The 19,211-nt window shown below is 43.3% G+C and overlaps 1 protein-coding gene across 1 annotated transcript in view; it reads right to left on the reverse strand.

The window, feature by feature from the left end:
- Positions 1-19,211, reverse strand: part of TRAPPC12 (trafficking protein particle complex subunit 12) — a 1,039,319-nt gene that overhangs the window by 943,905 nt on the left and 76,203 nt on the right. Inside the window, exon 2 of the mRNA XM_078647874.1 lies at positions 13,414-14,651. Coding sequence (XP_078504000.1) covers positions 13,414-14,646 — 1,233 coding nt within the window. The 5' untranslated portion in view covers positions 14,647-14,651. The remainder of the gene's footprint in view (positions 1-13,413; positions 14,652-19,211) is intronic.

A 19,211-nucleotide genomic window follows, 5' to 3' on the forward strand; every position in this document is an offset into this window, starting at 1 on the left:
ACAAAAACGAGGGGGGGATGATTCTAACGGAGGGCAGAACGGCACAAATCACGAGGCAGACAGAGGGCAGAAGGACACAAAAACGAGGGGGGATGATTGTAACAGAGGGCAGAACGGCAAAAAACACCAGACAGACAGAGGGAAGAAGGACACAAAAACGAGGGGGGATGATTGTAACGGAGGGCAGATTGACAGAAAACACGAGGCAGACAGAGGGCAGAAGGACACAAAAACGAGGGGTGGATGATTATAACGGAGGGCAGAATGGCACAAAACACCAGGCACACCGAGGGAAGAAGGACACAAAAACGAGTGGAAACAATTATAACTGAGGGCAGATTGGCACAAAAAACTAGGCAGACAGAGGGCAGAAGGACACAAAAACGAGAGGGAAGAAGGACACACAAGCTACGGCAGGAGGGGGCAGGCACAAAGGGAATACGGACAACGGGAGGGGTCGGGAGGAAACACAAACTACGGTCACAGATGCCAGCCAGTTACCCCCACATTGGGTCACGGGTCGAAATGCAGCCTCAGCCCCACCCCTGCCCCTTCTCTTAGACAGCAGGGACTGTTTATCACACCACAGCCCCCTCATGCTCTCACCTTAATGGTCTAGTCCATCTGGGGGGAGTCAGCCAGTTGCCCCCACATTGGGTAATCCTGGGGGAGAGCAGTAGCCCGTTCCAGTGTGGTCCCCTGTCTCCCGCTCGTGACACGCTTGTGTCGCCCGCTCTAAACACGCGATGCTTCCTGTTCCGGCTCCCTTCATTACGCTGTTTACTCAACCTTAGTCAATGAATGGTAGAGTCCTTCACCCAGGCAGAAGCGCGTCTCGGAGTATATAGCGTATCTTCCATGGTAATTTATGCTTTTCGGATTCCATTGACGACATGTCAACCATAAATGTATTATTTTTGTTCTTTCGAGAGCAAAGATTCGAGCGGGGGCCTTGTATGCTCCTCTCTCTCAAATAAGAAGCCGTGGCTAATAGTCTAGTATAACTCCCAGATTAAGGTTTATAAGGCGTCTAGCTTTCACAATCTGCGACGCCCTTGGTGCAGGAGCTGCTGAACGTGGCATCCCTTTTAATAAGATGTTCCATACTTTTAGTTCTTGCACTGTTACATAAAACAGAGTGCTTCTCAGACTTAAGAATCTTAATAGGGGACAATTGTGTCAGAGAAAGAACAAAATGATTATAAAAGCAGGGAAGTGGTGTCAGCCTAAACATCTGTTTCTCTCCGCCCCCCTGCTTGTCGGCTGGGCGAGAGCGTGTGGCTGTAAAGGTGGTGCAGTCCCCGCGGCGGGCGCCTTGCAGCGGCTCGGGGTCAGGCGAACCCTCGGTGCTTCTGGGATCACGGACGGCTTCACATGGCCTCTGCGAGCGATGGGCCAATCCCAGCGCGGCCCTGAGGCGAGCCCCCGATGACGTCAGAGCTCCTTGACCAATAGAAACGCGGCTCCCTCGTGCCAGCAGCCTATCAGAGCCTATTAGATACACACACATACAAACTTGACGGCTTTGTTTTTCTCGGTCTAAACCCTTCTCCAGAACGAGCTCTGCATATTTGTACCCGTCATTGCTTTCTGTCTCTTCGAGGACAAAATGCAGGTTACTGCTCAGCTTATAGCCCTGCAGGGCGTTGATACCAATGTCGGGGTCTCGGGCATTCCCGACAGCAATGCGCGTTCCTGGCAACGTGGACTCCGATATATTTAAATCAACAGCATTCTTTAAAAAACTCGGGATGTTATCGTTAATATCCTGGATGTGCACGGAAACACGAACAAAGTTAAAAACAAATTAGACAGCGGGAGGGGGGGCGGGAACGGGTACACACTTACCTGCTCGGCAACATAAATCGCGCAGCCCACTCCTGCAAAAGGCAGGACGAGAGTAAACAAAACACGGCTTGAGAAAAAAAAAAAAAGACCCCGCCCACCGCAGCGTGACGTCGCCAAAAGGAAAAATTCTCGGGAACTCCCCCGAATCTGGTCCGGGATTGACGGACAGAGCCGTCTCCCAATGGGTAGCCTCCATTTATGGAGCTAGCCAATGGGAGCAGGGGGCGAGGAGGGGGCGGATACCCGACCCCACAGAGAAACATAAGATTTTGCTAGCGCATGCGTACTTCGTACGCATTGGCATGGCAAAACCTAAAAAACTTTACTGTCTGAGGAAATCCGGAATGTGATGAACCTACCTTGTGCATTTATTCACAGGATTAAAGTGCCTGGTTATTAGTGCTTGGATCCAGCCCTTATTTGAGCCTGATTTAAGTCGATCCAGAGTGCATCTTACTGTGTGCCCTGGTGCAGCGTGCAAACACAAGGATGCATGCTGCAATACCTCCAGGGCATCATAGTAAACCCCAGCTTTTTTTGCAGCATGGTTTGACGCACCTAAAGGGCAATCAGCAGTTCCCTTTGTCTGAAAAAGAGTGGGAGCAGTTGTATAACAAGAGATAACAGCTGTATATGTGCCTTTTATCAATGGACCATTGATCCGTAATGAGTTTATATAGTTTTGTGGCAATTTACTACAATATATTCACACAGCATTGGCATCTTTTAAAAGTGGAAGCATTTTAATGATTGCTTAAGTGTTTATAGCTACCCAAATGAATACATTTTAGCAGAATTACTATAATGATATCTTGAGAACAAACCTACGAGGTTCCAAATGTAGGCCTTGCAGGTTACGTGCATGACTCACTGACCTATAAAACCGGTACATTAACTACAAAAGAAGTCAATGTGTAACATTTCTGGACAAAGGTAGACCTCTAGTAGATAATTTAACTCCACTGTTCTTAGTGGGGCGGCCCTGCTTGTGTTCAGCAACCATATGCTGCCGCACTATCTCCTATCGCGTGTTGACTTTATACGCATTTTTTTACACAGTGCAGTTCTGCATTGCCTTTTAACTTGGTTTGCGCAATACATATCATACATGCATTCAACATATATATCCATAGTTGAAGGAACGCGTTTTCTGAAATATATGCGCATGCTGTTGAAGTCCTACTGTTTGTGAATACAAGACTGATTTGAGAGGCTGTTTATGGGGCTTTAAGTTAGTTCCACTGTACCAGTTATGACCTGCGCTCCTCTTACCCATGGTATGATAGTCGTTAGACACCATGCTAATTGTGCAGAGTGTTCTTGAGAGGGTCAAACCGTGTTCCTATATGTTCTGTGGCAATAGTTAAACCTTTTAAAATTTCTCGTTTAATACTAACTTGAAAAAAAATCATTCATGCCATGATCAGGAGCAGGCTCAAACTGTGAAATACCAGCATTTGAAGATGAACAATGTCTTGAATCCTCTTTCATTCTTCCAAGAAGGATCTTCCTGACTCCATAAAGGAGAACTGGAACAAAGTCACTATCACTTTCAGAAGCCTTAACACCCATACTTAGAAACACCTTTCTTTTTCTTATCAATATTATTGGCAGGAGTGTTACCGCAGCTTCTATACTTCTTTGCGAATCTACCTCTGTATATACCGCAGCCGTTCTTTCGAACCCTTGATGGAGCAATGAGAGATTTCATCTGGGGAAATTCTCGTAACAGAGTGGCTCTTAGGAAAAGTTACCTGCCGACAAACCAAGGAGGATTGACTCAGGAACCTCTGATGCATTTAACAATACAATACCTACATGTTATGGGGCAAGGCTGGCACCTCCCAACTGGTTTGCCGCATCCCTTGAGAATCACACAGCGATAGCACTTTCGTCCTTGCAACAGAGCTGGGAGAGGGATCTTCAGCGTTCTTTCACAGACGCTGAGTGGGCCACTGTATTAGAAGGTCTCATTAGCGTACCACGGAATATGCTGGTCCGATTAATACAATATTACATAACGCAAAAAAGAGTATCTCACCCTGGCCAAAATTAATTAAAACTTCAACCATGCAGACACTGGATGCCCGCAGTGCCATACCATAGGCATGGGTTTACTACACACGCTTTGCAGCTGTCCACGACTTGGAGAATACTGGATGGCAGTAACTGACGCCCTGACCCAATGCACGGAACGGGTGGTGCCCTCAGAGTGGGAAACGTGCATCCTACACACCTATCATAGGAAAAAAATTCAAAAAGTGACCTCTTGCTTCCTTGCGCTAGGGCTAATAGAGCCAAAACGCCTAATCACAAAAAGGTGGAAGTCCTCTGAGCCGCCCAGGGCACTGGCCTGGAAGGGCTTCCTGCAGGTGTGGGCAAAGGCTGAAAGTGTTGCGCAACGCAGGGAGGACGCACTAGGCCTGCGTAAAATTCCAATAGCAACACACTGGGATGCGATCTTGTGTGACCTGCAGAGACAAGATGCTAACATTGACAACACGCTGTCGCTCTCAACCAACACACAGCAAGAAGTAGATGACACAAATTAGTGCTCAAGGTGAAAGGTTGAGACCCACAGCTAGATGACATCAGACATGGACATGGCACTGTGCGCTTGCAGACTGTGAGAAAGAGAGGCGAATATACGTCCATTGAAATGGGGATCGGTAATAGCTACTCCAGTTCGAGTTAGGAAATGTATTGTTGCCCTAGTTTTGTTTAAGTTGTCCCGAACATTACAACCCACCTCCTGAGTTGGCAGACCATCCCACAACACACACACTAACACAATACCGATGAGGCATCCCCAAAGCTGATTCTGACCTGACAATAAGGATGGGGACTCAAAGAACGACATGTGCTGAACCATGATGACAATGTGCTCAATATGAACAATGTAAACATCATGTGCAAATGACATTGATGTAAGAGCCGAATCTATGTGTAACAGAGAGTGGATGTAGCTTAAACAACTGGAAAATTGTAATATGAATGTCTGCTTCGTTCACTTTAAAAGCAATAAATCAGATCCAAATAAAAAAACATTATTTGTGGTCTCCTTTACTAGGTTACTGCATCAGGAAACAACAGCACATTTTAGGTCTCACATACCAGACAGCGCATGCTGTCTGTTTGGAAAAGAGATCTTTTTTAACTTATAGCTGGCTTACAGCCCAGCCATTGCTTACCATTGGTTAGCTTTATTAATACTCATTTGCTTGCTTCTTACGTGATGTCTTTCCTTATCCATCTTGTGTTTCTCCTTCCCACTGAGCATAACTAGTTTACCATCCACTTGATTTGTATGACGTGTTCTTCCACTACTTAGGGAACAACTTTTTTCTCAAGTCTTGTCAACTAGACAGCGCATGCACAGTCTAGTGCTTGAAATATTGTTAGTGTACAGAGGGCTTAGAGTCAACCCATTGCATTTGACTGGTTCGCTTCATTGACACTTTCACTGGCTTACTTCTTATTCAATAACTTGTGTGGGCTCTTTTAGAGTTTATCCCTCCCAAGCAGCATGGATGTTATTACTTGTGCCGGCCCACTGCTTGTTTTTCAGGCACTCCTTTTTACGTCTCACCTACTACACAGTTACATGCATTGTCTGTTCTGAGGGATATTGTTAGCTTACAGTGGGCTTAACATCTGTCCATTTCTTATCACTTGTTGGCCATATTGTCATTTTCATTGCTTGCTCATTTGTTAACTTGTGTGGGCTTTCCTTCCACTTTTTGTGTTTGTCTATGCCCTGGAGTAAAGACGCAGTAATTATGCTCTACTAATCCCTCCCTGTGTTACTTCCCCTGCACTCCTGTTGCTTCCTCCACTCCATCCTCTGATTCTGCCCCTCGCCCTCTGTATTGCTTCCCACTCCCCCACGTAGCTCTCCCCCACTTGTATTTCTCCATTTGCACTTTGTTTCCAGAGAAGCTGACGATATTTGGATCTGCTTCTACAGGGAGCAAATGACCTGCATTATTTATTAATATTTACCTGCATGACCTTTGAATAATTTTTGCCATGGTATACAAATACTGCAGTCCCACTACCAAAGGGATGCAGTGGCACCAAGAACCCTAGGATATACAATCATAGCCTGGAGTATCACAGTGTAGGAGGCCCTCAGTTTTCTTTCACTGAAATACACGGCTTCCCCTCTGATACGCAACACCAGCTGTGCTCCTGCCCTTCCAGAGACATTGCAGAGTGAGTGCTGGAGAGGAGCAAAGCAGTTGTTCCTCCTTTCTGCTCCACAGGTTTTAGATATACCTCAAAGGTCACCACAGTTTTACAATATCACAATTTTATGTCTTGTTTACAAGACAGCTTTTAGCTGTTTACAGACAAAATCCTATTGTGGACCAAAGTGCATATATTGAGCTGAAAAAGGTGTTTGGGGTGGTCTAGAGGGGTTTAAAACCAGGGTGTGGCCTAATTAAGTGTATGGCGTAAAATATGTGAACTACAAATCAGTGCTTTGGATAGCATGCTGCCTCGCCAGCATTTAAGTGCCTCTTTGTGAGTTTTCTACTATTGCCTCCAGACATCATACAATGGCGACATCACACAATGACAAACATATGCCTAAAACAAGCCAGACCTACTGGCTTTGTGAGTGCTTGTAAGCAGTTTTATATAAATGAGTAAAAAGATTTTGTTGCACATAATTAAAAATCACAAATGGTACATATGTGATCGATTAAGCCTCAATTATAATAAAACAAAGGATTATTTGTTTCAAAGGCAGCAATAGGCAGAGGAAACTTAGGTAATGTATTACAACAGGTAAACACCTACAAATGTGTTGGTGTATATCTAGACTCCCACTTAACTCACAAAGTCCATACACAAACAAGATGAATGATTGCCAACATTTCACTGTTTCTTTTAAAATCTTGATGCGCAAGACTTTAAATAACTCTACGTGCCACCTACTTCAAGCTGTGGGAGACAAATTCCTTCTATATCCTATGGTTCTGAATTGCTCAAGGGGAAAGAAGTTGTAACTTTAAACAACTTACAATCAAGTTTTTTTGAGAAACTCTTATCAGTTCCAAGGTATGTGTTGCAAGCCCAAATTAGGCTGCAATTATGGACCCGGGTCCATAAAGGCAGGGTGCCCTGGTAAAATTGTGCTGGAGAACTAAGGCAGCACAGGCAAATTGGCTTGCACATTTGTGTTGGGTGGAAATAGAAAGGCAGGCCCTCAAACAGAACTCTGTGTACTCGGCACTACAGGACTCAATCATTAAACTGAATCTAGAGGAATCTTGTCACACCTCCATGGACTATAACGCTTTTAAATGTATTCCAAATAAAGCGGTCAAATGATCATCCTTTACCCGTAACAAAGCTGCAGTGGAAACTAAAACTATGCCTGGGCAATCTTGCAGTCATATGAAACTTGGGGTTCCCAGCTGCATTTATCCCCACATTTTTCATTGCGTACGAAACATGATGGCCTGCTGATTCGATTTTTCATCTAAGGACCTCATGTCCACACGGAAACAGCTATGGCTAACTTCAGAATGTCGGCTTTGTGGCTACACAACAAATCCCTCCTCCACTTGCTGTGCATCTGTTCAGCCTTGTTAGTGCAGAGACAAAGACTTCTACGACCTACATTGAGAATTTTGCAAATTATAAAACCCAGTACTTTACTCTTTTTTTTTTAAACTATGTTGCAAACAGAGAATGAAGCCGTAAGGGTTTGTTTCATGATTTATAAATGTATATTCGGGTAGAATGTTGGATCTTGAATTTTATGTGTATGCTCTCGTTTTAACGAGCGAACTTGATGCCCTTTATTCAATGTTATTGCACTCTATGTATGCACATTTTAATTTTTAGCTGAATGATCCTTAAGTATAATGCTTAAGTGACCTGCTTGCTTTATTTGGATATTATGTTATTCCATACTATTAGGTGCAGGAAATGTTTGTCATTACCGAACCAGATGCCCTTTATGCAAAACTTTGCACTGTACATATGCATTTAAAAATATTAGGGGAAAAAGGGTTCCCCAAGGTTTTGGATTCAGTCTTGTGTATGTTTATGAAGTGTAGTTCCTTTGTCCATTTTCTGATACTTTTACATTGTCATTATGTGAGATTGCTCGGAATGGAAAGCGAAATAAGGTTTTGTAGTGATTTTTTATTTTTGTATCCCTTCAAAAGGTGAATATTTGTAATATTAGGTTATATATTTGGCACACCTTTTTCTAATGGTTTTAATTAACTGTGCATTAATGAACGTACTTACCATACCTATTCCAGCAAAATGTCTACCTATGGACAATCAGTCTGCTTAAGTGTAGTGGCAATGAGCATTTCACTATTTTGAAAAAATCTCTGTAAATCTATCACATACTAGAAATTTTCCACCATCTTAAATTCATGTCTTGGAGGGCTATTGTTGTGCAATTTAGATGAACTTACAACGCCCCATCAGTCTGTGATATAAATGTGAAAACTCAAAAAACTTATTAGCAATTTTAACTAAAGTAAGTCCCATGCATGGGCTTTTAATTGTGAACCTGTACCGTCATTGATGCCAACAATCTCCATGCCCAATAGACAGTGGTATAACAGATTTTTCAAAAGCAAAAATTGTCTATTCTTTGGCTTATGCAAGACATTTGCTCAACTGGTATCTCCCGCAAAGGACCAGGCCACAGTGACTAGAACCTAAAATTAGCAATATACATGAAACACATAATAAAAAATCTGCGAAAATTGTTTCACACTTTTGATTTATTACGGATTTACATTAATTTGAATGCTACAAATAATGTTAAAAACATTCCAGTAATGCATCACTGCAATAGTTTTTTCTACACCAACACATTCCATGAACTTAAATCAACCTAATCTTAGCCAAACGAATCAAATGATAGTTTTGCATATGGGACTGCTCACAACTAAGGGCAACAATGCAGGCTCTGTCCTGTGAAGACAGACAATCAAATCAGAGATGACAGGGAGGAATACTACCCTTCAGGAAGCGTTCCCATCTAATATGAGCTATTTCTATGCGCTGGGATAAGCCTCTGACAAGCAGAAGCTGAACACCGATTACCCTCATGTTTGCAATTCTAGGGACACAAGGGGATGTCATGATAAGATCTAAACAGACTACAAACTTAATTCCATCTCATCCATCCCCGTATGCAATAAGGTCTCTGGAAGAAGCAACTGGAACCTAAATGCATAAACATTGAGTTTATTTTCTACTTTCTCCGAGGATTGCAAATTCCCTCGCTGACACTCCGTGCAGTGTGCTGCAGCATTACAAAAAGGATTTCAAGACGAGGAAAGATCAGATTTAGAACTGTGCTCTTAGGCTACACCATAGTGATGTAGAAGCACTTTTAGGGTTAATATGAAAATGACAAAAGATGAGCTATAAGATCTTTAGAATATCAGCAAAGTAAATAAAGTACTGAAATACAAGCTAAAGAACAGTTAATAAGACTGTCAATTTTAAGTCACTTAAGTGGTAAAATTTCAAATGAGAACAACACAAAGCTGTGGTGAAGAGAGGTGACTGTGAGCCCAACCCCCGGCGTAAGCGGCCCAGTTAGGTCTGGGTGCAGCTTGCAGGAGGGTTTGGTGTGCTCCCACTTGCCCTGCCCCGTTGGCTCACCCCACCACAAAAATGATCAACAGCCAACTACGAATCAACAAGCCTAAGGCCAGAGGAGCCCAGAAAAGTCAGCCTGCTCTATAGTTTCTTGGTGCATTCCTTGTGCACCCTCCAGGAAGAAGGTAGAAGAAGGAGGCAGAAGTGTGGCATTTTTCCCCCGAAGCAGGGGCTCGAGCAGTTGCCAAACAAACTCTGCAGGGTTATAGCACAACACAATAAGCTGCCCGTTTGATGTATTCTACTACACTTAAACTTTGCACCTTGGATGCCTTCGCCCGAAGCTTGGCACACCCAGTGTAGCCCCTCCTGCTACAGGGCAGTTAAGTCCCCAAATCGAGATACAACCAGGAGAGCAAACCCCTTCCTTCGGGGGGGGGGGGAACTATCACATAAACTTTTCCACCAACGACACGCTAACCCCATGGCATAAAGAAGGCACCTAAAACCTAAGACACAGGCATTTGACCAAAAAAACTTGCCTGAAACAACTGACGCTTTTATGCCTACCCAAAGAGTATCACAAACTCCCCTATATTAAGTATAGCAATACGTCATGACTAACCTCAACAAGACAGTAATGTCAACCTTGGTGACCCTGGAAGGGACCCATTCCACAATAAGAAGAAGTCTTGGTTCCACTTACCCAGGGCTTTAAGTGAGAGAAAAAAAACTGGGGGTGCTCTAAAAGGGGCGTGGCAAATTTCTTAAAGAGGTGTGGCCTATCCGAGTAGGGGTGTGGTCTAAATCAAGATTACTAGAATTGTGTGCTTAAGAAAATCATGAAGACGCATCCAGCAAAGGATAATAAAATAGTTTAAAAAGTATATTTATCAAGTATAAGCCATAAAATGCCAAACACTTTAAAAAAACATTTGCTATTTCCAAACTTAGAATTTAAAAACCATCTTCACCAAAGGATGTGTTATTAAATTCTGAGTTCAGGCAGAGACGTAACTAAAGCCAAATTTCGGAGGGGGGTGGGGGGGGAGACTAAGAAAATATTTCGGGGGGGCTGAATCTTTAATCAATAGTCAGAGTGGAGCTGCAGGGGCTCTTAGAAGGGGTGAGACAACAACAATTCTTCATTAATATGCAAATGGTCTTTTAAAGACCTGTGAAGTGCTCGGGTGCGGCTGTGTGTGTACCCGGGAATCATCTCATCCTGGCTGCCACACATGACGGGGGGGGCTGAAGCCTTTTGAGTCCAATGGGTGTTGCGCGCCTGAGTTCAGGGATACCAGATTCCATGTCTATCTTGCCATATGGGAAGATATGCAGGTAAACATGTCACAAAGCATTCCCCATGCTATCCTATGGACAAGATTGCCTTTCAATAGTGAAAAACGAAATTGGCAGTATTTCACTATCAAGACATGTTACCCACACTAGTAACACCAAACAAAAACCGGGACGTCTGCTCACCCTACCTTTGACCTTTGAGGCCTGAAAATAGAGCCTCCAAGAGCCCCCTTTCGAGGCCCTCCAAAAAAAACTGGGGGGCTCAGCCTCCACAGACCCCTCCCCCACTTAAAGCCCTGCACTTACCCTGCCCAGAGAGGCAACAAACTGCGCCTAGCAGTAAGACGTGCTCAGCTAAGACACAACAATCCATAAAGCTCCTGACATGGAATGTCGCCGGGCTATCAAGATTATTAAAATCAGAAACCGCAAAATAACTTCCAATGGCAACTGACGTACTTTGCCTACAAGAAACATGGTCACTAATCCCACTAACAATTACTGGCTTCCAAGGGGTGCATAAAATAGTAAGTAAAAATAATATCTTTGGGAGGCCATCAGGGGCCTGTCAACTTACCTCAACCTCAGTCTGAAACTAACCGTACCAAAAATTCCCAAAAAAGAAGAGAAGCTTGAAGTGCTCGCACTGGAGAAACTCAACATAACATCTTCCCGAACCAGGGTCCTTTTGATAAATATTATTTTCAACAGCTTTGGCTCAGCACGAGTGAAAAGGCTAAGCATAAACCTGTATCAAATCCTTTCTGACCATGTGAACCATGAAATAATAATTTGCTGGGATTTTTACTTGTGTGACCTAGGATTGACACCCAACGGTTGCTCACCCACAGACTCCTTAAGCAAACAACTGCACAAAACCTTAAGTAAACACGGACTGAAGTCTATTCAGACCATAATTCAGAATTCTGAGCCATTACTCCAGTTTTTACATACCTACAGGGGCAAAAGTACTCATCTCTTTACTTCAGCAAAACTTGTGGAACATCTTGGGAGCTTTGACGTTCTCTCCTCACATGTGAGTGACCACCTTCCACTCCTTTCATCCTCTAACCTCAGCTCAGACAAACGTGAAGGCCATAAGACTCTGGGGAATTCGCTCCATGAGGAATCTGCATTGCTAATTCAGAGAATAAAATGGGGCCTGCTGTGTCAGCACAAAACAAAAGCATGGAAGCCACCATAGGGCAGTGCCTCCAGGCTAAAAGCGGTGAACATCTTTTCACCCACTGGGAAGCCATAATCAGGGGCATCCATAAATCACTAACCAATTTTCCAGGTTGCGGGTGCTCTCTGTCGAAAACTCTGACTGGTTCCACGTTAGTTGAGCTGGTATGTTTCAGCATAGATGCTGGGATCTTTCAGAGAGCCAAACTTCAACTTGAAAACAGAATTCTAAAAAAGCCATAGCAGAAAAGAGGAGGAGTGTGGCATTTTTTGGCTGTTTTGACTAGTGAGATTCCAGTACAGTAATCTCATTGTGAGGAATATGGAGGATTCTTCAGAAGAGTAGCCTTCCCTTCTGCTGCAGCTGAAGAAGGGACATAATTGCGGCACCACAGGAACTGCACCTGATGTAAAGTTTTGGCATTAGTGAGGTAAGCGTTTAACAATGGAATTAGTTTGTGTTGGGGAAAGCAAATTTTCTTTTTTAATTGCAAGAATCAACTTAAGGGGGGGAAGGGGATCAGCGAGAATGGTTACAAAAATTTTAGATCAGCTACAAAACCCAAAGAGACTCTAGAAGGAATTATGATGAGGTGCAGATGACAATCTTAAAGTTAAGAAAGCATAAAACGAAACCTTCGATAGTTCTGATCAAAGAGTGGCCCTGCACTCTCATACCCAACAAAGCCCACAATCCAACCATCTTGTATATTAATCAAATGTTTTATTACCATCAATTGGGAAGATGTAAACAGAAATCTCCAAACCCAAATTATATATATAGAATTTTTTCTTTACTTTTTATTTTATACACTAGATAATTTCAAATCGACAACCAGTATTTGTGTGGTGTCTTTTTTAAATGCCAACATAAAAATATGAATATATAATCCACAATCTATAATTCATCATTGCTATTTGTCCAACAAATACTCTATTTAAAAAACATAGACGGTTTCTGAGACCATATGTCGTAAGATTTTATCACATATGAAAACTATACTCTTCCTTTCCCTTTTGATAGAAACGATGGAAGATTGTGTGTTCTCTTACTCACTCTTTTTATTTTGCACAAACAGGATTTTTTATGACTACAGCCCACACGTTTTGAGCATATAATGCATATAGAAGAAGTTCATCATTTCCATAAACATGGCAAAGAAGAGCGCAATTTTCATATGTGAAAAAATCTACTTATAGTACATACATTGATAACTATTGCGAGTTAGGATGATGGACATTTGATATACAGAAACACACCAAATACCGACACTCTTGGGCCCTTAAAAGGCATAGTACTATTGGTAATTTACACAGTTTCTACCTGCCCACTAGGAAGATTCAATGTATGCGGAAATGTTACTAAGATAGATGCCTCACACCTTGGCAAAAACATGGACTAAACGGTCTTCTAATTATGCATCTTGTTAAAATGACAATATTTTGCACATGCACTATCATTGGTTCAAGGTTATTGGTATGTCTTACCTGAATGTTATCAAATTTTAGTCCAGGCATTGAGAGCTTCTCCTTGTCAATAAATACAGTGCCATTCTGTTGAATAGCTAATGAGATTAAAATTGCTCTGGTCTCTTCAGAAGAAAGCCAGGCGTCATTTCTTCGGTCAATTTCACTCATGTTCAAAGCTGTAGCAAAGGGGTCATCACTTTCTGCAAAAACACTCTGTATCTGGGAGAATGGTTTTGGAGACTGCAGTAATTCTATAGATGAAGGCCCACCTGTTTCTGAGGATATTCCATTCCCAACAAAAAAAGTTGGACTACCACACTCTTGGGGAGCATCCCCTGAAGGCGTAGTGACAGGCGTTGAAAGACTGGAATTTGTTTCTGGTGCTCCTGCTCCAGCATTTGGGTTACTGACAGAAATGAAAGTGGATGCAGTCATGAAAGAATCAAAAAAGTCTGCGGCTGGAGAATGGGTATTGCCATTGTCAGCGAAAAATTTGCTAAGACTAGGACTTGGTTGTACTACCTGCGGATGGTGCTTTGGTGGCGTCTCAAAGCCACTTCCAAAGCTGGGAGACTTGACTAATTGAGGCTCAAAACCATCATTTATCTGGATCCGAGGATGTACATTAACCTGACTAAAGATGGTGCACACAGGAATGGGCTCTTCTTTCAGAGGGGGTGTGGATGCAGAACGTACTGATGCCTGATTTTCGACTGTACTTTTATTAGTATCATCTGATGTAACAGTAACTACAGTGACATCTTCAACATCAGGCATATTTTGGGTTGCATCCTTCTCTTCTTTGAATGGTAATGTCTCTGCGGCTATGCTATGAAGGTCTTTGGGTTCACAGTCACTTTTCTCAGTGACAGCTTCATTCTCCATCTTGATATCTTCACAGTTAGCTTCATGATCAGATCTGTATGTGCCACTGGCTTCAATTTCCTCTGCAATGTCTTGAAGGTTGCAGAGCTCTCCCCCATCATCTTCACTGTAGTTTGGGGAATCTGAAATGATGACACTCTCCATCATCTGCTCGTTAATTCGGTCCAGGAAATTAGAATCTTCTGAGGTGGTCACATTCTCTTCTGACCCAAATCCCTCACCACCAAGGTCAATAGTTTCCTCAGGAAATAAGAGTTGTTTCTGATCCATACTATGCGTAGTTCCATCTTCTGAAGACATTGCATGGTTTGTAACTTCTGAACTGGGTTGCACAGCCCTCAATTCTTCACTGCCTCCTTTCTCCATTGTTTCTACAAAAAACATAAATAATTAGATTTCACAATCTGATTGCATTAAATATATCAATGCAAGCAAGTTACCTATATATTGCTTTCAAACATTTAATGCAGAGAAACTTTTATAAAGCCTGGTTGCATGGCCTCACAAATTTCTCTAGAAAGATGTGTACTCAACAATTATGAAAGTCAAAACAATTATTGACTCCCTCAGACCCTTGGCATTACACAATAATACCGTAGCCTCACTAGGCTTGAGTGGCTCTTGTATGGTCACAAGATCCACAAAAAGGTGAAACTGTATGTTTTTCAGAGTAGAAGGTGCAGTGGTTGCCCCTCTGTAATTTACAGTACTGCCCCTACAGATCTTTCTCTGTTGACCCTCTAGCTCAGATTAATTAAAAAAGTTGACCTTGTTCAAGAAACGCTACATCAGTAGGTTGTGTGAACACCTTTTGACACCAAGCTCACAGGATGGTATATCAAGGACATGAAGAAATATAACCCCCATCAACCTCACTCTGATGGAACTCCACTGGCTTCGCTTGTCAGTCCACAACGTCTTCATAACCAGCAGCATCAGCTAAAAAGTCACTATGACAAGCACTCCTACCAATTTAGCCCACAATTTCACCATTTCCGATGTTCTCAGCAAACCCACAGCCAAGACACCATCATACGGAGAGAGGAAGAAGTGCAAAAACCAAAGAAAAAGGCAACATGCTTTGTATATTAACACCAAGGATATGGAACTAAATCCCCAAACCTTCAGGACCACCCAACCCTGTTCCAATTTAGGTAATAGCGGAAAATACTCTACTTTAAAGAACACTTCATCATAATAAAGTAACAATTCACAAATGCTCTTAATAATCAGCATCCCCTGCAATCACACAATAATGTCATCTCTGTTTTTGGTCCTCGATAGCTCCTGGGCATGCCTCTAATGTTAGAAAGACCTAAGCAGGTGTTACAGTATCACCTGCTATTGGCTGGGTTGTGCAGTATTAGTAGACGTGCGTAGATATAAGGAATCAGGCCTGTATAGGCAAGTGTACAGAGTTAGAAGAAGCAGTGTAAATAACAATTACCCCTAACATGCCTATTGCGCTCGCAGTCCCCAGTCCAGTTGACTTGATACTTAAGACTGGCTATCTATGAGGCATTACTGCTCCAGCAGTCAATGTGGTATGAGTGTTTTGAGGCTGATAATTCAATTCACACAGTTCCTTTCCTCTCCTAGTCTTAATCCTGTGCTTTGAGGCAGCATCGGGGTTACAATAATCTGTATTTAAGCACCAAAATAAAATACCTTACATTGTAACAAAATATCAATCATTTTGATTTCTGTTTACATCTTCCCAATAGTAGGTATTAAAGTCTCCAGACCTGTAACAAGAATCAAAGCCATTATTGAGTGACTATATGGGTATTTGTCTAGTACATTAGCTGACAATATTTTCATGGCCAACTCATGTCTACTATGTAAATAACATGTTAATTATTAGTAGTAGTAGTAAGCTTTATTTCGATATAAAAAAACATATCATAAAAGCGAAACATCACAGTATAAAACAATAATCGAACAACAACTTACAATTCATTGTACCTTTAAAAAAGATCTGTCCATTTGGACAAGAGAAACATGTTAAAAAGGGGGAGACATTATTGGATCATCAGTTTTTTAGTGGTTCTTATACGCCAAGCCCATCCTAGGAATTTTGCCAAACAGATGGCAAAGAAGGGACTTGTGTCTGAGAGCAGTATTCTCAAAGCTTCCAGGTGTGAACGGGTTCCTAGGCTCCTGAAGAGAGGCTTCAACCACCTCCGTCTGGGAGCCAAATAGGCTCGACACTCAAATAAAAAGTGTGCAACAGATTCTGTTTTCAGCTCACAAAATGGACAGTCGGGAACAGTTTGCAAGGGTGGTTTCCAGGTAGAAGTGAACTGGCATAAAGGTAGAACCCCAACCCTGAATTTAAAATATAAAGCCCTATCATAAGGACTGTGGATCAGGTCCATATAAGCTTCTCTGGAGGGTTTACATTTAACCATCAGAAAGTTGGCAACAGTTTTTGGATGGTTAGATTTGCCCAGTCTCTCACTATCGACCCAAGACCAATAGGCCCTCTTCAATTCCTGTTTGGGAGGTGCGGTTTTGTTTTCCCACGCAGATCCTAGACCAAGCAAGATAAGTGCCTTCTTAACCTCTCTAAGCCAGGTGATCTTGTGCCAGCCAGGGAGGGACAAAACGTCTTTTAGGGCATCCGCATAGCTGTGGAGTTCAGGAACGTTCCAAATTCTGGACCACAGCAATAAGGGACGTAATTTAGCTTGCTCGCAGATAGGGCGGGTACCTGCGTCGAGCAAGAGTGGGATTGTGGGAGTGCTCTGGGGTAACCTCATCAAGTCTTTATGAAATTTATTTTCTAGGTGGGCCAAAGTGTCCACTCTCTGGGTTCCCCAAAGTTCTGCGCCATACAATGCTGCACTCACAACCCTGGCCCTATAAATGTCAAGAAGTGCCCCGATCGGTTTTGTTGAGGAGGCGCGTTGTTCTTTAAGTAGAGCGCCAACAACCCTCTTGTGGGTTAGAAACACTTTCTGGTGGTGGGCCTTCCAGTTCATGCTATCACAGAGGCGTATGCCTAAATAGTCAAATTCTTTGACCCGTTCTAATGGAACGGAGTCTAGAGTGGGGGGTTTAACAGTTTTCTTCGGGGGGTTGAGGACAAGAAATTTGGTCTTGCCAATATTTATTGCTAAGCCCTTGGTATCACAAAAGGCCTTAAAGCTGGTAAGTAGCGCCTGTATGCCTGTGGGTGACTTCGAAATCAGGAGGGTGTCATCCGCAAACAGGAGCGTCGGGATTTTCCTTCCGGCCAGGGATGGTGCATCTGCAGGATGTTGTAAAAGATGCTCCACCACTCCATTTACGTACAGCGAAAACAGAGTGGGGGCAAGCACACACCCCTGGCGGACGCCCCTGTCTACTGGGATACACGGAGTTTTTTCTCCCAGGGCACCCCATCTGATTTGAGCAAAGTTGTTTGCATGGAATTTTACCAATAAGGCCAGAAGGTAGGGAGGTAGACCTAGACCGTCAAGGACTTTCCACAATAATGCTCGTGGGACCAGGTCGAAGGCCGTTTTTAAGTCTATAAAGACTAAGTATAAACTGCCTCCTCCTAGGACCACTACCTTCCAATAGAGCATTAAAAGGCGGAAAGTCTGCTCGACGGTGCCTGTCCCTGATCTAAAACCCGCTTGGAAATCAGATAATATCTGGTTGTCGTCCACCCACTCCAGAATCCTGCCCAATACCACTTTCCCCGCCACCTTTTGCGTTGTGTCCAACAAACTGATGGGGCGGTAATTAGCTGGATCTTCCCTGTTGCCTTTCTTGAAAATGGGGACGACTTCAGCGCCCCTCCAAGAGTCAGGGAAAGATCCCCCCAACGTAACCTCATTAAGAAGTGCAGCAATTAATCTGCTCCAAAATGGGGGGTTATTTTTTATCAGGTCGCCCGGGATCCCGTCCGGGCCTGCCGCTTTGTTGGGAACAATACAACTAATTGCCTTCGCTACTTCTACAGCGGTGAATGCAACTTCGTTTGGTGGGAGGACTGTGGAACTGAACCGTAATAGCAAATCTGGCTGGGGGGACCCTGTTTGCGCTGTATACAAGTTCGAAAAATGGGCAAACCAGGCAGCACCCGGGATGTTACAAGTCAGTTGGTGATCTATGGGCTTGTCTCTTGACCTTAGCAAGTCCCAAAACCCCTTGGCATCTTTCCTTGTGCTTGCCTCCGTTAGATCACTCCAAAAGTTGAAGTCATAAGACCGCTTGGCCTCAGTCACAGATTTCCTGTAGAGTTTCCTTGCAGACCTGATGGCAGCTTGGTCTTTTCCTTTTACTGCGGCCACGAGATCACTCTTAGCATTTCGGCAATTCGCTGTGAACCACTTTCCGTTTGTTCTCTGGACGCCTTTTGCAGCGCTGCTGGCGTTGGGTTTCGAAATGGTGAATAGCCCACTTAGTGCTGTTACTGTCTCTAAAAATAGTGATAGGAACTTCTTACTATCACTGTTTGAAGCACCAAACTTGGATTCAGCCTGTAGTAGGATGGTTTCAGCTTGTGTCATCCTAGCCTCGTCTGCTGCGACTCTTGCCCATTTGAGACGTCTCCCACAGTTCGAGGGGAGGATCTCACATGAGGATTTCCATATCTGGTTGGTGGTTTCTTGAGAGCCCTGGAACCAGGGAACAGAAATGGTTACAGCAAGAGGGTTGTGGTCGCTATCACAGGTTTCTATAACCTCCATGTCTTGGTGGTATGACCAGAGGGTATAGTTGAGCATGACAAAGTCAATTCTGGAGGAGTGGCCCGTCCTATTATATGTGTGGGCACCCATGGGATCTGACCTAGAACGCCCATTTGTTGCTCTCAAATTATGCTCCATACAGAGAGCGTTTATGTCGATCACCCTTTGTGTCCATTTCGGGATCGGGTCAAGGTTCAAGATGGGGATTCCCCTCCTATTATCCTCCTCGTTAGTGTCCAGAATATCTTC

Source organism: Lissotriton helveticus, chromosome 6 (assembly GCF_964261635.1).
Source record: "Lissotriton helveticus chromosome 6, aLisHel1.1, whole genome shotgun sequence".
Taxonomy (NCBI): Eukaryota; Metazoa; Chordata; class Amphibia; order Caudata; family Salamandridae; genus Lissotriton; species Lissotriton helveticus.